Genomic DNA, 23,695 nt, shown 5'->3' with positions numbered 1-23,695 from the left:
AAAACTGAGTCCTCAGGGGGAGTAGGCCCTGGTATTGTGGGTGGTGGGTGTCCCAGCTACATAGGACAGTGGACAGAACATGGGCCATAGCTCTGCTACTAGAGGCATCCTCTTAAGCCCTTTGCCCTCTTTCTATGAAACAAGTCATTACACCTTAGGGTTGTGCCCCTGTTGTTACTGTAGTTGTGTGGTTCCGTGTGCACAATGGCTGTCTGAATGTTGAGGGGGCTAGAGAGCAAAGTGGTAAAGAGTATAAAGTCTTTGAAGTGAGGCTTGAGTGCAGGTCTCAGTTCTACCACTTCCCAAATGAATGACTGACACAGGGCCAAGTTTTGTATGTCTCTCATCTTTAGCTGCCTTTAGTTGGCAAATGAGAATATTAAGAGTTATATCTCAGGTTGTAAAAATAGAATGCAATAAATACATGACACTCTCAGGCAAGTCACCAACAGGGGAAGTGTTAATAAATTCTATCTACCATTTAAAATGTTAATGGTATTTTACTCTTCTCTGGATGTGCTTCACAAAAAAAATGCTTTACAATTATATGCGGAAAATTATATACTGGCCCCCTACAGTTAGAGTGACCAACCATCCCAGGATACCTAGAACTGTCCTGGGTTTGGCATTGAAAATCTTACATCTTGTTAAACCTCTTTATTTCATCCTTCACAAACTGGGGCCATTGATTGGCTTACAAGTTCATCTGAAATTCATCAAAAGCAAACTCTCACTAGGGGTCCCTCAGCCTCTCACCATTAGCTGGCCTAGCTGGGCCAGGCTCCATCTACCCAACGTACACTCAAGATAACCTCATTCTCCAATATGATCGACCCCAGTAAAGATCAGCTCACAGCAGCAGGGTTTCTATACCAAACAACATATTTTCTTTCCTGTGGGGCATGTGAACCTAAAATTTGACTCTAAGGAAATTTCTTGAATTTGCTTCTATCTTTTCCGGGCTTTCCAAGCTTTTCACGGTTAAGCTGCTCCCTGAAATCCCAGAGGAGAGAAGCAGCATCCTGGGCTGCTCTCTGCTGCTCTGGACTGTGTTTTGGATGTACCTCTTTAGCTGTTTTCAGCCAAGTGGTCCAGTCTATGAAGCTTATCCACAATCTGTGTCCATGGAGGACTTGGAAGAGGGATGACACATCTCAGCCAGGACGTAGCAACCTTGTGAAAGTGTAACAACCTGACATGCTCTGTAGTGAGGCTATAAAGGTGCATGTGTCATACCCCTGAGCTGTACAACTCATGAATTTTGGTTTGTTTTGATTAACACGTTACAGCTTTTGGCTTGTAATAATACAGATGGAAGACTCTCCAAATGAAGAATGATTACATTTTCCTTTCTTTTGGCTAAATGGATTAGGTCATGACCCATTTCCAACATAAAATGTTAAAGCTTTTGGTCTACTAAAATTTATCTTGCAAATCTAAATAAATTCTTCTGAACATAAGCACAAACAAATACATTGGCCATTTTTTGTACTCCTGAACCCAAATTTGTGTTTCTCATGCCTGAATTAAAAATGCAAGATGGCCCCAAAACTATGCAAAGCCTAGAGACCAAAACATCTTGATCTCACTGAACAACATTTTATTTTTATTTATTTATTTATTTGACTTTTTAGGGCCACACTTACAACATGTGAAAGTTTCCAGGCTAGGGGGCAAATTGGAGCTGCAGCTGTTGGCCCACACTATAGCCACAGCAATGCCAGATTGGAGCTACGTCTGCAACCTACATCACAGCTCTTGGCAACGCTGGATCCTTAACACACTGAGAGGGGCCAGAAATTGAACCTGTGTCTTCATGGATACCAGTTGGGTTCGTTACAGCTGAACCACAATGGGAAATCCAACATTTTACTTTTTATTGATATCTATTGCCTAGTATGTCAGACACTTTGCCAAAAATATGCACTATGTGCCAGAATATAAATAAACTCAAACTAAAATAAGTGATTGAATATTACCTCCCATTTTAAGTCTGTGACATTGAGAAACATACCTCAATATACTCAGAGATAGATATTTGGGATTTATGCCTATTAAAATAGGATACACTACTGTATAGAGGAAGGAGGCCAAAAGTAAGAGACATGGGCTTGTAATCCATGTTGCATCAGCAGTGTGAATGAGTAATTGTGTTAGTCTCTCTAAATCTGAGTTTCATCTTCCATAAAATAAGAAAGATGTTACTCTCAGAACTAACTTTAAGGGTTACTATGGACAACACATTAATTCAATCATTAATCCTCAAATATGGAGTCAATGTACTTTTAATAAATTATGCAGCATTATATAATTTTTAGAGTTATTAATAGGATTATTTCAATAAGCTGAAAACTCATATTCAAATATGTAACTATTAAAGCCAACAGCAGAATAGGGTGACACATGCGAGTGGGGTGAGATCAGCATCTGCTTGGGACTCAAGTCCAAAGACCAAAAATCAAATGTGATCCAAAGGACCATAAGGTAGGTCAGCAAGGTGCCAGCACAGCAGGCTGAATGGGTTTCCTCTTGTGCCCCTTGGGAAGAAAGAACTGAGGGGTGTTATAACACTACTGAGGCCCAGAGGAAACATTCAGGCAGTTACTTCCCAGATGCATGACTGCAGGGGGCCAAATATTCCACAAGGTTACTACTGTGTAGAAGAAAAATATGGGGATTTTTTTTTACTCCTTGGCACCAGATATTATCCTGAACAGAAAGTAAGAATTAAACCCTTTATCTATGAGAGCAAAGGAATACGACCAAACAAAACCATATAAAAATATGCTATTTTTTCCCCAAAGAATTATTTTCTAGTTGCCAATGTGGATAAATTAATTTTGAAAGAAAAATACTCTTAATTTTAATCTTCTCCCCTTTGATGTGAACTGTTCGGAATACAAAACAATACCAAATGCCCTAGAAAATCATTGCAGGGGAAAAGCTGCCCTATTAAATAATTTTGCTCATTATTTCAATAAATACAATTATATAACTCATGTACTATAAAAGAAAATGAATGATGTTAAATTGTTAAAAAGTTACATTAATATTTACCTTTTGTGGATGAGTTATATTTTTCTTGCTCTTCAATGAATTAAATGCACATAATGATGGAAACAAAAGAAAGAAATCAGCAAATTTATAGTTAGACATGGAAATGTGAATCAACAATGGCATGAATAATAAAAATACATAACATATAATGTGACATGATAAACTGCAATGACAAACCATGAGGAAGTCTAAAATATGGTACTAAAATTAATCAAAGAAAGAATGAATACAGTAAGTTAAAGATTTAAAATAAAAACAGAAACACCAGGAAATTAATATAGTTGACATCTTAAGTATATTTTGTGGTATTTTTTTCTTGTCTTTTAAAAACTGCAAAATATTTTAGCACCCACTTTACTAAAACATTTTAATTTTAATTCACTGTGACTTTTTATTGCAAATGCATTTAAAAGCATATTTAATATTCATAACTAACATTTTCATTTAAAAAATAACATTTCAGATCATCTGAAATTTCATACACTAAATAAAAAACAAACTGCATTTTTTACTAGACAGCAGGCATTTTCTTTTCAGTATGGAAAATATTCTATAACATTTTCCACATGGAAAAAATATATTCTAATTTAAATAAGCCTTTCTTCTGTCTCAAATTAATTATATTAAAGTATCTCAAAGTGAAATTGTTCTTTGGAGTCTATATATCTCTGACATTCCTTCGGCTTTTATCTACCTCCGTTTTGGTACTGCCTATTTACTGAGAAATAATGGCCTATCTAGATATTTTGAAGGCAAATGCCAATTAGTTTTAGGTAGCAGATATACTAAGAGAACACATAAAACATAACTGGCACATCAAGTGTTAGTTTATGAATGGTCTTTAAATGTGCCATCTTTAAAAGACATTTAGGTTGCAAACACAAAAACTCACTCAGTTGGTTTCAGAAAACCATATATTGTTATGCAACCAATTACACTGGTTTCAGTCTCACTTTGCTTAAGGGCTACATTGGAGCACACCATTGGAATATACCCATAGAAATGTCCTGGAGTCTTTGTTCTCAATTAGCACATACTTAGACTTACCAAAACTTTAAGGCTACTTTACAGCTACTTATTCAAAATGTATCTTGTAATCACGCCTCATCTTTTTCCCCATCCTTTAACATAATCAGAGTCCATATAGCAAATAGGCTAGCATTACTTTTAAAATAAACTTTAAAATACATTTAAAAATAGGTAAACATGTCTTTTTAAATTACATGTTAGCCTTTAAAATAATATATATTGCTTTTATCATACAAAAAGAGAGTGGTAACATCGAGAAAAAAAAAAACGCATCCAAAAATCTAGTCCATCCATGATAAAATAGATTAGCCTATATACAGAAACTATGTATACATAAAGTTATTTCATATGTTCAACAAGAAGTTGTATTACTACCTAGGAATCTAATCCATTTGAAATATTTGCTCTTACCAATCAACTGCTTATCAACTCAGGTGTTTTTGTTTTTTTTTTTAAGAAAATTACCCCCTTTGTTAAAAATAAATAAACATAAAAGACTGAAAAGAAGGAAGTCAAGTGTGGCAGAGCCTTCATCCATTGCTAATTAAACTGTATTCTGCATTAATCTTCATAGAAGACAGAAGTACATTTTAACACATAATGCCAAAAGAAAAAATGACATGATTCTATAGCCCTGAGACCATTCATGAAATCAACCTTAAATAGAACCAGCTAAATTCTGCCTAGCCCATACATCAAATCAGAAGTTTACTTTTAGAAACACATTTTAGGGCACACAAAGATGTCATGTGAACAGTTCAGTCTGAAATAGATCCATAATAACGGCAGACAGTGTCATCATTTACCAAACGTCCCAGAACACATATTAACAGTATACAGTAAACTGGATCCATTTTAATTGTAGAAGAATACCTAGATACAGTAATACATGTTTGTTGTCATGTTTTTAAAAGGTAGTAGCTCTCTGACTCTTAAGATCACAAATTTCAGGAAACTCAAGTAACAAGTGTCTACTAATGTATTTGTGATGTTAAACATCAAAATAACTCCATCAATTTCACTCTGTCACTCCTTTCTTCCCACCTCAATTCAATCCTTACAAATTGGTGATTTCTCTGAAAGACAACTGTGAATATGAATATCATAAAATGACAATGTTGATTGATATTAACAACAGAACATGAGATTGTATAAAAACCAAAATCCAGCATACAATCCATTTGACTTTGGAGAAGCAATTCTTATTTCTACAGAATAATAAAACTATAATCTCACTATATCAGAGTTATATGCCATACCCTTATATGCTTTTGAACCTGAAGTATTTTAGCAACTGGAGGAAATGCAAAGAATTTTAGAAACACATGCTTTTTGGTTATCAACCTTCAGCAAAATATGCCCAGTAACACTGAGTTTGTAGCTGAACACTAGAATCTGTAGTTCTTTTAGTTGTGCAACAGGAAGTTCGTGAATCGATAATTTAAATAAACACCAAATTATTTGAAAGTAAATTTTAAAACAATTTCATCTAGGCTATTACTTAGTACAGTTTTAATAATATTAATTATGAATTATCTTCTCAAAATGTTCCCAGAAAAAAGAAAGTTTGTTAAACCCATGAACTGAGAATCCTGGTGAATTAATTACAATTTTAGAAAAGAAATTCAGAGTTTCACATAGCCTCATATTTTCCTGATTAACTAAATGAATATACCCTTGGAATAACCCTGAATACTAAAGCATGATAAATCAATAGAAAGTATGATTTTTTAAAAAAATAACCAGTTTATTGTAGCAGCACTTTTTTATCAATAAGTTGATACTTCTTAAACACTATACTAATTTTTCTATAACCAAGTTTTCTGTGTACAAACTCTGCCATATCAGTCTCTGTAGCAACGTATTTATCTTCTTAGGTGTCTAACATTTATGTGATACACTCGGTGAAGCACTTTAAAGTGAAACACACAGCCAATACCCTCAATATAGAATGAAGTACACAAATTTTGTATCAGCAACAACCAACACTGCTGAAAAAAATATTCAAAATGTTAACCTTTCAGTTGTTTCATAGGGATAAAGATTTTCAATACATGTTTTAAATATAAGTCCACTGAATTTATATTACAACCTCAAATTAAACATTATTTCAGTAAACTGCTTAACAAATCCCTGGTAAGACCTATGTGATAACATACACTGATAAATCATTTTACCTACTGAGAAATGAGAAAGCACCTTGGGTCACACGATAAAAAACAGTGACCCTTTTAACCCAGTATTTAAATCACCCAGCCCAGGTAGGTTAGTGAATTTAATTTCCACTAGCAAAACACTCTCTCCCTCCCCCATTCTCCCCACCCCACCCTCTTTTTCTAGGAAGATAAAACAAATGTGTATATGCTTAAAATAAGGGGATTTTAAGTGACATCAACTGTTAAAAAACACTAGAATGTGTGTTCTCAGTCATTTTTTCATCAACACACTTACATTAAAAATATAAGATATTGCAAGTAAGTTCATTAAAAAACACTAGCAAAGCCGTCGATAAGATTGTTTCATTTTAAAATATTAAAAAAAAATAAGTCTTTTAACACATAAAATATGATATTATACTGAGGTTTTTAAAGTTTGATTTTCTTCCTCTGTACCTTTGGCCAAAGTGTCTCTAGGGCTCAATCTGTTCTTTTAACTGACCATCAAAAATTCATTCATCCACTCACTCAGCAAAAACAGCATATATGCCACAAACGGTTATAACTTGGTGCTGGGAATAAAAGTCTAAGAATCTTGACTTCTTAGGATTCATCAAATTACACTGACCACAACACTATTCTTTTAATAAAAGGAGTATAAGAAGAGGTGGCTTTCAAATCCAAGATCTGGGCAATGATCTCTCTTTATGGGATACCTTGTTCTATACTGCTGCTTCTCACTGGCACTTGTGGGAGCTGTCTTCCCCTGCGGCTGCTGAAGGCTGAGTCTGCAGGAGGAGACTGGGTGGGACTTCCTTGTCGGTGCATCCTGTGCAGAAAAAACAAAGCAGGCAAATGAAATGATGAAATCCCAAGAGGGAACGACAAAAATCTTTCCCTTCTGCCTGTCACTATTAAAACAGACATAAACCACTTAACTGGGCCTTCAGAAGCAAGAGCAATTACTTTTTATGATGTGTGTAAAAGGAAGATTACCAAAATGGTCCACAAGAGATGGGACACTATTGGCCACATGCAGGTCTGCAGAACGAACTCCTGAACTGGGCAGAATGAAACATACTTCTTTTCATTAACTTTCTACATAGTTGTGGCTTTTTGTTAAGTTATCCATTGTCGGTAGTGCTGAACCAAATACATCTACTTACAGCCTCCGAATCTCATCATGGGTAAATTATTCGAGAAAGGCTGTTGCCTTAATTGCTACTATATTGACATGCAGAATTATTTATAGATGCTAAGAATAGTTCTAGCTGCAGACTTTTATAAATTACCACTCACTCGTACTTTACTTTTAAATAGGAAAAAAAACCTCAAAAGATATTTTAAGAAGTAATGTTGGGCACATGCTAAGAAATACACTGGTGCAAAGATCAAAATTACACATACAAATTTAAGAAGAGTACAGATATGCCACTACTGTACAGGAGTAAGCCAACCTCCATCTGCTGGCATTCAAATTTTTTTTCTTTTTTTTACTTAAGAACTTTAAAACACTCTAAGATTTTACTGAACAGAGATAAAAGTGTTTTTTTTTTAATTCCTCTCACACTTTATAATTCAAATACACATTTAAGTTCAGGTAATCTCTTATAAAGAATTTCACATAATTAAAAAAATTATATATGAATGTGCCACAAACAGATGGAAGGACATAACACAGCTAAATTTAATTTTCAATGATAGCTAGTTGGCAGGAACTATAGAATAAATACCACCAGCACAGTGAAGATAGATGCAGGAAAGGGAGAATGTGAAGAGGGTTAAGTGTCACAAAGGAAGGATTAAGAACTATGGTGTTGTAATGAGTGACAGCGTCGAGTGTTCAGGAAGGAACAAGACCACAGCAAAACCCGGAGGCAGACATGGAACAGCGACCTTGTCAGGAGCGGAGAAGGTGGTGCCGACCCTCCAGGGACAAGGTGGTGCATAGAACACAGTGTTCTGACACTAGGGTGCTCACTCGACCTGGAGCGAGCGGGATGTTTTCCCCTAAGGACTGGCTGATCAGTCGCTCTTGGGGCTGCGTATCCCCTTCTAGAAAGACATGGTGGGAGAACCCTAAAACATTAGGGTCAGAAAAGATCTTCCGTCAGCAGGTTCACATTAACTTCGATACCAACCCATCTGTCCAAGGAAAACCTGGTTACTCTTACACGACAGTGATTTTAAAACCCAGAAGAAAACTCATCCCACAGTTACTCAAATAGACTGCAAATCAAACTGATGAGTTATCAGGAAAGTGCATGACCTGTTGTGTTGAGAAGGTACATCTAGTTCCTTTGTTTTTCCTAGAGTGTAATAAACCTCTCAAGTTCCATGCCCATCTCTGGTTTCTTACTGAGCTGTATCTCCAGAGAACCAGAGGTCAATAAAGAGATCCTGACTGTATGTGTGAACACAATCAGAATGGTGATCACAGGTATTCTTCACATGCTTGACTTCAAGAAGAAATAATTCACTAGTGAACTCTGTGTGTATCTTTACGACATTCTTAATTTTACTCTGCAATAAGGAAGTCTGTACCAATTAGGTCACAAAAGGAAGCTAACTTCTGAGCTTAATTTAAGTACACCAACAAATTAAAATGATACTGTAAGATGGGGAATGCTTCATTTCTGAATTGACTAAATGCAAATGGCTAATATATGGATTTAAAAAAGACATGTCCTCTAATGTAATAAAGCATCTGAAGGTATATTTGTCCATATATTGACAATTATCTTAATACAGTGTTCAAAATTATTTCAAAGCCAACTTTTGAATTAAGAATTAAAAACTTGCGTTTATATGTGTGTATATATATATATGCTTGTTTAAAGCATTTTTTGCGTTTATATATAAGAATCAAAAACTTGTGTTATATGTGTGTATACATATATGCTTGTTTAAAGCATATTTTTTTGCTTTTTTCATCATTTTCAGTATGTATTTTAAATAAAACGCACATTTAAAATCTAGAAGTTGTATTACTTTTCATAAGACAGAAACCATGAAATAACACTTCATCCTTTTCAAAACAATATTCTAAAATTCAATTAGGTATTTTAATGTGTGTGAGGATAAAGAATACATATTGATCAGAGGAGGTACATTAATTATTGAGTGCTTTATTCAACTTATATTTGGATTGACAATTTTTCTCTTAATTAGAATGATTTTCCCAGCTATAATTATTTTGATTCAGGTTATCTTACCTCTATTTACAAACAATAAAATGGGAAAATGTCAGATTTTAGAGCATAAAAAGGTATAGCTTAGGTCTTAATGGTGCATTTTATCTTCTGCATTTTTTCTCTGGATTAATGTATTATCAGACCTTAAGGCAGATACCAAAACCTGGACTGTCACTTCAATTTCCAAATTAAAAGAAGAAAGCACTGACACACATATATCAAAACCGTTCATTCATTTTGGATTGACTTCTCACATTAACTCAACTCTACAGAAGTGATTTACATGGAAGGCTGCATGATCAAGTCCTTTCCAGTGATAAAGAATGAGTTTTCAACTATTACACTTTAAAAGCCATTGTCATGAGAACAAACTTCAACACTCCTTGTACTAAATACCGTCCAAACGTGGCTTGAAAATTGAATAGTACAGATTTTACCCTCATACTGAGAAATTCCATGGATCTTGAGATTTCATTAAAATCTTGCTTCTTCATGCAATTCATATGCACTAAAAGGACTTCTTTGATGTGACCTGAAATGTGAATCACCAAGGTGGCCCTTATGTGGCCCTGAACTAAATGGCAAAAATATAAAAAACAACTTCAGGGGCAAATAAATGGCTTTTTGATGGTTACCCAGATCTTACAAGCTATGAGGGGGCAGAGCCTGAGAATAGCACCTCCTGCTGGGGGTTAATCATTTAGTGCCAAGTCTGTTTTGCCTTTTGACATGAACTGAAAGTCCTTGAATGACAGAACAGTTCCTGCCATCAGACAAACTGTGACCAGTATGAAAGCGCAGACCAAAGGGGAGGCATAGAAATTATTTTGCTTGAGAAAAGCGAGGGAAGTGGCAGTGAGACTGAATCCCAGGAAGGGAAATGGGAGAGAGTGAGAAAGAAGAGCCTGGAGAGAGAAGAGCCAGGATGTACAGTTTCTTTTAGACAAGAGGAAAGGGAGATTGATCAAGACGTTCTGAGGTACAGGAGGAGAATTCAGGCTTTTTGATGAAATGGGATGTGCCAAGAGTGTAAGGGTTGGAAGAGTGAAAGTGATTAAGAACCAGCTCAGTAGAGAATGGAACAGGGAGTAATAGAGGAGGGAATAAAGGAAATGATGCTGACAACCATTCCTTCCTAATCAGCACCATGGCACTGTCTACACATGCCAGGCACTAGTGTGTGTGTGTGTGTGTGTGTGTGTGTGTGTGTGTGTGTGTGTGTAGGCAGATGTGTGTGCATGCATATAGTGTGGTGGTATACATACCACATACATACTTACATGTGTCCATTTTTTGCATTCTCACAACAGCTATAAGAAGTCTTATTATTCCTATTTTATAGATGGAAGAACTGGTGGTCACAGAGTGAATTGCAAAAAGACAAAGAACTAACAGGATAAAGGCAGGATCCATGTGTGTCTATGAAGCTCCAACACTGCTCCCTTTTCTGACTTTGAGATAGGGTTTGTCTCTATACCATGAGAGGAAATATGGTAATTTCACATCCATGAATGGATTGTTAATCTTGTAAAACAAAATATAAATATATGTCCAGGTATAAAACTGTTTGACAAGATTTAATAGAACTGTCTTTTGAGAATTCATAGGAACAAAATGTATGGAAAATGATATTTAATGACTACCTACTCTGCTTTATATGTCAGTACATATTATATTTTTGATACAAAAATAATGACATTTCTACAGTAAAATAGCACTTCCATCCTAACTATGTCTGTCTCTAGCTGACCAACACCAAATGCATATCTAAATATTTACCACTGAGTTCAAACCTTGCTTACTGCTTACTCTCTTCTTCCAAGACAGGTGTTTTGATTTGAACTTAAGAAAACACATTTCCCATCAAAACCTTAGGTTGTTAGATATTTCTGTTGCTGCAAGGAGACCTGTTGTAAATTGCTTCTATTGCAGCTTAAAAACATAGATCTGTGGGTTTTTTTTTTAAATTGCTTTGTAAAGGATAGATGAGCATATGCTATTTAAGGCTAAGTGTATAGAATGGTTCCTCCCGTAAAGCCATTTTAGGCCTACAGGGACGTTTTTCAATGGTACCAGCACAACATAAATTGCATAGTCAAGCAATTCTAAAATCTAGTCCTCACAAAACATCTCCCAGCTTGGATGCAGTGTGCAAGTTCCACCAGCAGAAAAGTCCCAGAGTTGGATGTAGCAATGGTACGAGCAGTCCACAGAGCTGAACTCATAGGAGGGAGAAAGGTTGCACTTCTGTTGACTAAGGAGCTTCCTCAGAGGATCTGACGCTCTGCTTTCAATGGCTAAGCACCAAAGATGGAGGTCAGTTTTGCATTTCTTCTACATAGAATTGGTCACCATCTTTCCAAGTATTTTCTAACAAGGCTATTCCTCCAAAGATCAAAGTTTTTAAGGCCAAGAAAGCGCCTTCAAAATTATGATCATTACACAGGCAACTCTGCCAGAGGCCAAGGTATGACTATGTGGTATGACTCTTTTGGGAAAGCTGTTAACACCCAAAGGCTGAGAATCAGTGTCTAAATCATTCATACTGTGACCACGAGTCACCTATAGTTATTCGTCAACTCAAGGTAACATCTAAAGAAAAAAAAGCTAATGTGAACCTAGAAAACCCAGGCCAATTCTTCTTTTATAACTTGATAGTCAAGAATTCACTTAAAGGCTAGGCATGCAATTTATATTCTAACAAAATTGTATATCAACTATACTTTAATTGAAAGATAAATTTAAAATAAATAAAATTATTTTGATTACCTTGAAAAAAAATCAATGAAGAGCTTCAGTTATAATCAAATAAATCCACATACCTAAAAGGTTTGAGTTTTCTGTATTTAAAACCTCAAGGCAAAGTATTGTGAAGAATAATATGAATATGGTCCTTAAGCAGCAAACATTTGAGAATGGAGTCGATCAAGTCCTTGCTCATCTTATTGGAGGAAGGATTTGTATTCATCTACGGATATTTTCAGTGCTGCCAGGAGGATGCTCATATTTCACTCATCTGGGGTTAAGCACCTTTAGTTGACTCTAAAATCACCTAATGTTTTGTAAAACTATCCTGCTGTCAAAAAAACTTGTTCATTGAATCACCCTAAGTACAAAAACTGCACATGGCACTCACTCAACTAAATGGAATATAAAGAATATGAAGCTCAGAAAATACCTCAACAGTTGGGATTGTGTGTGCATATGACCTGGGGGAGGCTGTGAATGATGGCTGAAGATTAAAAAACGTGTCTAAGGAACTTAAGTCATTTAAATGCTGGTAAAGGGATTAGGCAATTAGGTAAACTGACATCAAAGAATATGTAAACAGTGGCATAATCAGTATTGTTTCATTACATTCTATCTATCCATCCATCCATCACCTGTCTATCTATCTATCCATCTGTCTATCTTCCCAACTCCTATGCAAAACTGAATTTCTACACAACATTTTTTTCAGTTCCCAGGATCCTGTTCCAGTGTAATAGTCAATATCTCCATCAACCATTAGCCAGAACAAATTCCATCTTCCTTTCATAACGCTTGATGTGACTAATAACCTTATTTTTCTGCTCTCAACTCAGAAGTGGTATCCTCTAGAAGATTCCTTTCTTTGCTGCTCATTATTTTATTCCTGGAATTTAACACACTGCTTGGCACACGTTCGCTAATGGAGTGAATCACTGAAATGACCATAGACCAAGCCTACTGTGACAGCCCAACTGGTGTCTTACATCAACCCTTAGATCCTTTAATCCATCTCCCAAAGTGCTGTTAAAATGATCTGTAATTTTGGAACCCCAAAACAATCATCTCCCTCCCACCTTTACAGCTTATAAAGGGAACTGGACGAAGGAGAATTTGAAATTCTACACCATGGTCATTTTTAACTATCTCTAAGGATTTCTCCTGCTTTGTTTGTAGCCCTCTCTCCCATCTCCTGAATCCTCCCCAAATAGGTATGGTTTCCCCAAACTCATGTGGGTATTTAAAGCCTCAGTATTTTCTCATATTGTTCCCTTCTCACAGAATACTCTATCCTTCACATCACTTTTATACACATTGATTAGTTCAAGGGACACTTGTTTATGAACTATTTCCTAATCTCACCTTGTAGCCCACTCTTTTCCCTGTGTTCTCATTGTACCTTGTGCAGACCTAGCAGCAGCTGTGACACTTGAACGTATGCTTTCATCTACATCAATGTTACTCTGCTTACTCTCAATACTTGTTGGCTGTGTGGATCTATGTTAACTAGATTTTTGGTATCTTTTTTTAATAGCAATGTAAGAAATCTGTCAGTATCTTGCACCTAAAGTACCTTTAAAATTTGTGGAAATGAATGAATTGCAAGCAAAAGATCACTAGTCCCGTAACCTCTACATTAGCTCAGCAAGTATCATTGACTGTAATATACAAGTAGACTCTTAGATTATCCATTTGTAGAAAAGAGATTTTTAAGAAGATGGAGTCATTCATATAAACAGCAGCCACTCAAAATATTTGCATATTTCAGGCAATATATTCATTGTTGACAGTTCAATGATCTCAGAAACAAAATGCATTGGATTTAATCATCTTCGGTAGTCAGAATGATCATTAAGAGAAGTGCATGAGATTTTTCTTCAGCCCCAAGACTCAGGCTGCCTTCAAAAGACCCATCTCTCATTTATTACTGAATGAGGCTATTTTCATACAGGAGATGTCTTCAAACATCACCATTTGTGTTTAAGCACTGATCATGTAAAACAAGAGTGAAGGAGCCCAGAATATCTTAGTGAAACAGAAGATGCCGCACACCACAACACCAAGCCTACCTTTCTGCATCAGCGGCAGTGCCTTTCCTAGTTTGTTTTTGGATGCTAGATCTTTCAGACTTTCTGGAGTGCCTGTGGAATGAAATGTTAAAGAAATACAAAATATATGATAAATCAAGCTAGGGTAATCTCATACAATGATAAAAGCAAGAGACATGAAAAATGGCAACTATTTTATCTACATGGTTTTGTCAGTCCATACATTCTAAAATAAAAGAAAAATAAAAGTCGGAATCGGTGCTGTGTGGAGGACACAAGGTTCCCAACAGGAGGCACAAGAGTCTGATGTCCCTTCAATCTAGGCAAGTAAGCCTATGGTCGTGATTTCATGGGGACTCCTGCTGGCAACTGTGCCCATCCCGAGGGACCAACGAACTCAATGGTGAAACGCAGTGATGATAAACATGGTGACAGTCATGGTTTAGGTGCTGAAAGACCACACATGGGCAAAGTGCCCTCTACTTGGACAGGCTGAAACCTGGTGCTACAAAGATGCTTTCCTTTGTTTTTTTCTCCCCCAAAAGTTATGAAGAGAAGAGGAAAAAAGGCTACAGTGAAATGTGTTCGACATAAAAAAATATTTAAAATTCAACTATTCAAATTGTTTTAAAAATCATCATAAAGATACTTCTGCAATCATGCAGCATTTTCAAAAGCTCATCATACATAACAAATCAAAGAACTAATAAAGTTTCTAATTTACTCTGTTCTAAAAATATGAATGTACATTGAACATTTGAAACCCAAAATGCATTTTCCCATAGAAATAATGTTTATACATAGAGTTTACTTCCCCAAGGCTTCTTACATATGTCTACTTAACCTAAAATGTGTCTAGACTATAATATACATAAAATAAATATAAAATACTGGGGTCAAGAAACTCACTTACTAAAAAAGCCCAGAGAAACCATAGAAACATGTATTTTATCTTGATAATTTATCTACCATTTATCTTTATTTTTCTTTTCTGACATCCCTTCCTTCCAACAATGTCAAGAAGAAACCTGTCTTCTTTTGGAGATGTTATTTGCATATAACACATTAGTTTCAGGTGTGCAACATAATGGTTCAATATCTGTATATACAGCAAAACAATGACCACAATAAGCCTAGTTATCCATCACCACACTAGTTAGAAATGTTCTTTACCTGTGATGAGAACTTTTAAGATCTAGTATCTTATCTTTACTCTTTTTACTTATTAATGCCAGACATTCTGAGTGTCCAGGACACATTTAGTCCTGCTTGCACAGGAATGCACATCAAAGTACCAAGCCCTCCGTCACGGGCGTGTGCACCTCTGGGGACCCTCATCTCTTCCAACCTCTATCACTACTGCCCCAAACTAGTCTCCCACGATTTCACGCTCCAATTCACAGTTTGGGTTTTGAGTCTTGAGTTCTAGCTTTGTGATTTTCAGCCTTTGGTTAACGCTGACATCTCACTTCTAAGGAGGTGACAGAGGAGGGGCATCTCTCACTAAGCACTTCCCTTGACTAGTTGGAAAACAGGATATTCTTTGAGAAAACTGTGCCAGGCACTGGGGCAGGCAATGCCTTAGTTATGCATCTTAGCCATCTTTTAAGAAGGTGTTCTCTTCCCTTCACAGATGAGGAAACAGACTCAGGGCACAGCCACACAGCAGATGGACAAGCTGGGGTTAGAATGTAAGCCTGGCTCCTAAGCTGCAGTCATACACCATTCAGTAAAGAGGGTGTAGAGTTGACTCTGACATGCCCCTTCTGGGTGTATCTCTGTTCACAAGAGGGAGAGAGCCTGACACCTGGCACAGGCTTAGAGGCACAGAGGCTCTTGCTTGGAAACTAAGTGACAGTTCCTCTCTGCTTTGTGTGGCTAGGGTGCAGAAGAGCAGAGAAGGACTTAGCACATGACTGCAATCCATTGGGGCTGGTTGCTAGTAGGAGAGGCTCATTCCTGAAGAAAAGGGAAGGAGATGTGTACAGAGCAGGAGGTGCTATAGGGAGGAGGGAGAGATAGAGTAGGAAGGTCTGCAGGCCCAGGGACCTGAGCTCAAAATAAAAGGTTACACATCCATTCTTTTTCAGATTCTTTTACCATCTAGGCTATTACGGAACATTGAGCATAGTTCCCTGTGTTATACAGTAGGTCCTTGTTGGTTATCTATTTTATATATAGTAGTGTCTGAAGAAACTCACTCATTAAAAAAGCCCATATATATATACACATATATATGTGGGTATATATATGTGTGTGTGTGTATATGTTAATCCCAAACTCATGTAACTGAATCACTGTGCTGTACACCTGAAACTAACAATGCATTGCAAGTCAACTCTACTGCAATATAAAAGAAAAATTAAATTAACAAAGTCATATATCACTTGGGAAAATTTATGCTTGTCCCCAAGAGTGCCCAGGGGTTGAGAGAGTTTGCGTCCCTTGTCCCCCACTTTAAAAGAGCAAGAGCTGAGTGAGGACACACAGTTTCAGGCCAATTTATGAAACTCACTTTCACTAAGGGTTTTTACTCATTCACTTATTCATTTAACAAATATCTGATGGGCATATATACATGCCAGGTGTTGTTCTAGCTGCTTGGAATATGCCTGTGGACAAAACAGATGAAATGTCTGCCTTCAAAGAATTTACATTTTATCAATAGGAAACAAACAATAAGCAAAAACAAAGTAACCCCAAACTCCCCAACACAGAAAGTGTAGAACATGTTTGAAGAGGATCGATGCTAACGACCACCACAAGAAAAGTAAACAAGGGCAAGGACGCTTAGAAACAGGGGTGGGAGGGGGTTTTGGCACAGGTGCAGACTGCAGTTTTAAGAACGATGCTCTGCAATGTTCAGGTGATAGTAAGTGGATCAGAAGAAAAGCACTGAGAGGGGAGAGTTGGATGACAAGAGTTTGAGGATGGAGGGCAAGGGATGGGTAGTTGGGAGGTATCAACTTTCTACCTCCGGACAACAAAAGCGTCATCACAGGCATCCTTTAGACCCTCTCTGCTTTTCTCCTTTCCCTAGTAATTTCTATTCGTCTGTCTAGATCCAACTCAGATTTTGCTTCTTCTCTAAAACTTTCAACTCTTCCTCTTTTCACCCCTAAAACTTAATGGATTCCTATTAATTCCTAGAATGGTTATCACCATAGTCGGTGATACTAAGAGTATCTAACATTTACCAAAAACCTATCTAAGTTCATCCATTGAGAAGGTACTACCCTTCCATCGTTTCTAAGAATAAGAATGTTAAGGCATGGAAGGGTTAAGTGATTTGCTCTAACTCACATTATCCTCACATGTCAAACCATGAGGTACACTGGGGTCGCTCATCTCAATTATCAGTGCATGTCTTGCATCTGTGGCATAAATGACATACAAAGCACAGACTCCGGAGCTAAACTGGGTTTAGTCTCCACTCTGTTTCTGACTAGCTGGATGATTCTAGTTGAGATACTCAACCTCTCTGTGCCTCAGTTTTTTCCACCTGCGAAGTGGCAAGAATAATATTATCACCTCGCAGATTTGCTAAGTGTAAATATTTCAATATTACTTAGTATTTGTATTGTTGTACTTTTAGTTTTCTAGTATTACATAGAACAAGGATTTGTAGTAGTTTTAGCATTACTTACAATAGGAAGAGAAAAATGCTATGAAAGTATTATTTAAAATAATAATGTATATTTGTTTCTTGACAGTACAGTCTCTTATTCATCCACAAAAGTATCAAACTCAGAATCAATACCCCATAACTGGATGACAAATATTCATGCAGAGGTTCATGCATCTAACTTTTGTTTCTGTTTTAGTTTTCAAACCTCTTGTTTAGGATTGTCCTTTTTTTTTTCTCTTTAAATGCCATTCAGACTTACTTTATTGAAGATTCTTCTAAAGATTTCTACAAAGGATATGTCTTTATAATTCTTCTAACCACCTGAAAGAATCTTCATGTTGAGTTAAACTGCTATACACTTGATTGTAATAATTCAATGTAAAGCAAGGATAGAGAAGAAAATAGAAAAATTTACCCTTTTCTACCCCAAATCCCAAGTCATAGCTATGAGTATATTGTATGTTTTAAACACAGATGTTCCCTGGAATGGAATCTTGTGATATGTAAATAGGAGAATATAAATATCAATGAATATAAATATCAATTTATATTCATGTACTATAGTCCTGAAGCTACTGATCATGTAAATCATAAATCAGATCACAGTGAAAAGAACTGCCTTGTTCTTTACATTACTCTGTCCTAAGTTCCTCAGGGCCAGGGACTGTGTCCCTTTGGGTTATCACTGTAACATCAATACACAGCACATAGTAGCTTTTCAATAAATATTTGTTGAATAGATGGTTTAAAAAGTAATATTTTGAGTGTTCTACTGGAATTTGAGAGTCTATAAAAAGTTATAGCCAAGGGAAACCTTAACTAGGTAGATGATTCAGCTTACATTAAATCAAATCAATGTAGATGTAAAACTTGGCATTGTTTTCTGGTCTTCTGTAAAACATTAAATACCATAAATAAGCAGTGGCCTCTGGTTACTGCCTTCTGCATGACCAAGTGTCAGTCATCACCACTGAGCCATGGCATGTTCATCAGGGTGCAACAGGGCAGCATGGGCTCAATTCTAAAGTCTTGAGGGACCCGAGAGTTCAGCTAGTCCATTCACAACTATCTATATCTACAGATGAGGAAAATGAGTCACAGGAAGGTTAAGTGACTTATCCAAGGGCTTACAGGCCTTAATCAGTTGGGGAGGGCACCATGTTCATGTCCCATGCCCCAAGTGTCTCTACCCACCCTGCCATCCAAAGACCTTAAGAGACCGCTGTTCTTTGGAGGGGCCCCTTCATAAGAACAAACATAGCAGTTACACTGTTTCCATCATGTGTTAGTTACTTTGGGTTTTAACATGCATTTTGTTCTATTCAAAATTTTGTATCATTATTTTATTATTTGCAAAGAATATTTCTTTGGTTTAGATGTGTAAGAATCAGAAATTTTGAGTTTTTCTTTACTTCACAACAAGATCAAAGTCTTATCATCTTGGGCTCATGCTTCCTGGTTTATAGGGCAGAAAGGGACATTCAAATGGAAGGAATGGCCACAATTATCGTATTATTAAACAGGAGCAAGAGTAATAATCAGAAAAGTGGGGGTTCTCCTTTTTAAATCTAATTTTCTTGAAGTTCCATTTTCAATGATTATTCTCTATTCGATGACGTGTGAAGATTCATAAATGTACTAATGAAAACAAAGAAATAAAGGCAATTGTTAGAATCTCTGTGTTCTTTTTCTTTCCTCATCAATAACTAAATTTAGTTAGAGAAATTCTCTGAAGACACTGGCAAGTACACCTTTTTTAAAGATATTACAACTCTATTAAAACAAAATTAATATGCTAATAAAATGAAAACATAATACATTCTGCTTTGGGGTAAATGCATAGTTCTACCACATAATTATCTTAAGTATCTATTCTGGCTGACCACCCAGATGGCTTAATGTGAAATGTAAATCTCCATCATTTTGTTTCCTCCTATGCTGGGGAAGAAAAAATTATGTTTAAATAGAACCCACCTAAATAAGAAATGTTCACATGCCGTGAAGATGGAGGCATGCAGCTAAGATGCAGTAAACCTTCCTTTTATTACTGATATTTATACATATAACTATAGACATTAAATTAAGTATTTCAGTATATGGGTACATCTCATTTATTCAAACAAAGGACATTTTTGAAAACCATATTAGAGGATGCCATGAAGCAAATGAAAATGATTACTAATGCACTGAATTTATAAGTGGTTCTACATTAACTCTGATTCTACATGGCAAGTATCATGAATTCTGGGAGTGAAAAAGTGGGTAATTTCTTTATTCCAGAAATATTTTCAATGGAGAAAGAAGATTCACCTACTTTGAATAAAAGGAAACCACCTGATACTTTTGGTTAAGCATTCATATAGGCAAGGAGCTGCTTCCAAATGACAAGTGTGGGAAATGATAGAAATTTGGTTATTTGCAAAAGAAACTAGAGCTAGATTAGCAGAATAATTCAGGAATTAATTTTTAGCACAGTAGGATACTTTACTTACTCTAATGAAGTCCTGGAAAATAGGGTTATTTTATCAAAGAGTTTCCACATTCATTTAACTCATATCAACAAACTGCATCCTTAAAAAAATATCATGTACATTGATGCAATAACATTCTCAATCAAAACACTGGAGTCAGTAACTTCAAGCTAATGTAGTATTAAAATATATCTCAAAAAGTACCAAATAAAAAAATATTCCATCATCTTACATTTATTAGAATGGTCGCTATCAAAGGTTTTCTAAAAACTTGAAAAGAATATATTCTGGTTTCTTGAAAAAACATTTACCAAAAAGTTTAATTAAATGATAATAGTAGTAATTTATATTTGCCCTTCACATTTAAGGATGATTGATTCAATTGTGAGAACCAAACTCAGAAACTTGATGCTTCAGGGGCCTATTAAAATGTATTTTTTTCAACGTTAATTTGAAGCCACAAGTAGATCTCAGTTTTATTAAGACTGGTAACAGGCTTCATATATACAGATTCATAAAAGTTACTTTTACATGTTAAAATAACACCATTTAGAAATAAATTTTATTGTTATCAGAATGATGATTCTTAGACATTTCAATGTTTTTAGTAAAAAATCTTTGAATTTTCGCTAGAATTTTAAAGTCAAAAAACATTCCCTGGGGTTACAAATTTAAGTATGTTTTTCTCATCATTGCTTAAAATAGTCTTACAACTTCTGGGAAAATTTCTAGATCTAGATAAACATGCTTCCATGTTAATTCCGAATAAATCTAAGATACCACTTGAGATGACATCAAAGTTCCAGGGCCAGGGATTGAACTTGTGCTACAACTGTAACCAGAGCCACAGAAGAGACAACATCAGATCCTTAACCCACTGAGCCAGGAGGGAACTCTGACATCAAGAATTCTAACCGTTAAAATTAAATTATAGAGAAATGCTACATTAAAAAGTGTGTATGTGTCTGTGGGTGTCTGTGTGCACACATTCACTAGGAGAAAGAAGGCAGCAATTCAATGCTTTCCCACTTACTAGAGAGCCCTCTTTAGCAAAAATTTACTTTTTGTATAACTATGCTATTTTAAAAATAATCAAATATGCCTTGATACAGGACATCCAAAGACAGATTACATAAACTGTCACTGATTTTAGAATATTGCTTTAGCTACCAGCGACCTAAGGCAAAAGTCACCTGATGATCTACTTCTTATGAACATTTACTGTCTCAAAATCTGATCCCATGTTCACTTCATCTGCAAACTGGCTGAAGCTTCTGAATGAGTAAATAAAGCTAATAAGAGGTGAAATGCAAATGTTAAGTGTTCCCCAGTGGTTGCCATGGTTACCTATGAATTTAGCATCAGCTGATGCGGTAATTTCTCTCTCATTTTTATGGGCACTTTTTATTTACTTATTTTAATAAATCATTATAAAAAATATTCTGTTCCCAATGGCAAAAAATCATTCTATTAAGCCATTTAAAATGTATTTCTTTTTTGTCAAACGTGGAACTTATTTATAAGTCATAATAAAAAAGTAAAAGGTACGTTCAGAATTATGTGTTAAGAAGAGTCTCTAAAAGGACTGCTTCTGTTTCTAAAATCTACCTTTGAAATTCTATGAAATCAAATAACAATTTAAATACATTAAATTTTCATTAAAAGACAACTAATTTTCAACTAATCTTCATCTCATGTATTTAAGAACTGAAACTTATTTAGATTTCCATGTTGCTTATAAACTTTTTATATTTATTAAAAAGACCATCATGCTTAATTTCTTATACTCTAGCAGTCATTACATAAGATGAAATCCAGAATGGTCTTTTACAAAAAGAAATCTAAGATCCTTGATGTCCATGACATTGCTTTTCTTAAACACTGTTGTGACTGTAGCCATTACAGTAGTGCACATGGTAGGGACACAATAAATATTTGCTACAATAAAAGTAGCAATGTGGATATAAATTTTTGAATTTATTTTATACTATTATTTCAGATTCTTATATGGAAAGATGTTAAATTTAAAATTATTTTTAGATTGGAGATATTACTAATTTTTCTAGTACCAGCAATTCTATCTTAGAAATCAGAGAGTAGCAGAAGGAATTAGTTTTAAATTGTAAGTTATATTAAGACATAAATGTCTTAAAGATTAAAACATAAAGTATTCTGAAAGCTTTCATAGAATATCACCTTGGAGTCTTTTCCAACATTTGCAAGACGACTTATTAATTTTTTTCTGAGTAGGAGTGCTTAGTTTTTTTTCAAACTGAAATCCTGAAGCTATCTTGACAATTTATAGATACAGGAAATAAATTCTATCACTCTTAACTAAAGGTACACACCATTACTTTACTATATACACACATACTGAAAAAAATGTATGCTGGCATGACTAGTTGCTCTATTTCTAAGATACTGCATCTATTTATCTCCTTAATAAATGCCACCAGTGTTGACTGAATTTCTGCTTCACCAGAAGAGAAGTAGCCAAACACCCAGTAACTCTTTGTGGCCAGTTGGGAAAATATATGGCCAATGTATAACAAATATCACAAAATAGGAGAACTGGGTGAACTACACTTGAGAAAGGTAACAAAGCAATGGAAAATACATATTGTGGCACTTCTGACATTGCAGCATGAACTGGATTTAAAGCACTGATGTCATTTTTAAAAACCTACCTTCTGACTGGTCCTAGTGCTTGACAATATTTGGCTTAAAAATACATTATTCATAAAATAGGTAAGAACCAGGTATTCTACCTTAAATCAGGTAATATACTCCTAAGCCTAAACTGCATGATTAACAAGACAACCAAGGTCAAACCATCACCAGTATAACAAGGAATAGGCTTCTGTGACAGATTTTCATATATTTTAAAGCACCTGAGAATATTCATTTATTAAAGTGTAAACAAAAACAATGGTTAATAGGTTTTTAAAAAATTGAAACACTGAAACAAATGCTCTTTACAACAGAACCCGCCCCCCCAACCTTGGGGCTCAGCAGGTTAAGGATCCAGCACTGTCACTGCAGCAGCTTTGGTCACTGCTGTAGTGCAGGCTTGATCCCTGGCCCAGAACTTCCACCAAAACAAAACAAAAAAATCCCCCGAACCCCCAGACCTCTTCTACTGGACCCGACTTTACTGTGTTTAAACCATGCCCTGTGCATGCTAGCTTCACTTCAGAAAACATTCTGAGGTGCTTTATCAGAGATGGATGCACTGAGTTTTGGAATCACAATCTCTTTGGCTCTGGCCCCTGAAAGGAAGATGCCGTAAGCGCATGGCTCTTGGTTACCCTTCACTTGGTGGCCCGCAAGCGTCTGGAAGCCACTTGTCTGTGAGGAGGAGGTG

General features: G+C 35.8%; 1 protein-coding gene across 49 annotated transcripts in view; it reads right to left on the bottom strand.

The window, feature by feature from the left end:
* RIMS1 (regulating synaptic membrane exocytosis 1) overlaps positions 1 to 23,695 on the bottom strand; it is a 461,317-nt gene that overhangs the window by 109,024 nt on the left and 328,598 nt on the right. For 15 of the 49 annotated variants that reach the window (XM_021073092.1, XM_021073097.1, XM_021073094.1 and 12 more), the window contains 2 exons: positions 14,254 to 14,325; positions 6,959 to 7,071 (listed from right to left, as the gene is read on the bottom strand). In XM_021073092.1, coding sequence (XP_020928751.1) covers positions 6,959 to 7,071; positions 14,254 to 14,325 — 185 coding nt within the window. Of the gene's footprint in view, positions 1 to 3,057; positions 3,088 to 6,958; positions 7,072 to 8,138; positions 8,322 to 14,253; positions 23,690 to 23,695 lie in introns of those variants that run through there. The other 34 variants (XM_021072879.1, XM_021072942.1, XM_021072927.1 and 31 more) reach the window with 6 other exon arrangements.

The sequence above is a fragment of the Sus scrofa genome, chromosome 1 (assembly GCF_000003025.6).
Source record: "Sus scrofa isolate TJ Tabasco breed Duroc chromosome 1, Sscrofa11.1, whole genome shotgun sequence".
In the NCBI taxonomy this organism is placed as follows: domain Eukaryota; kingdom Metazoa; phylum Chordata; class Mammalia; order Artiodactyla; family Suidae; genus Sus; species Sus scrofa.
This window is presented reverse-complemented; position numbering and strand designations above follow the sequence as displayed.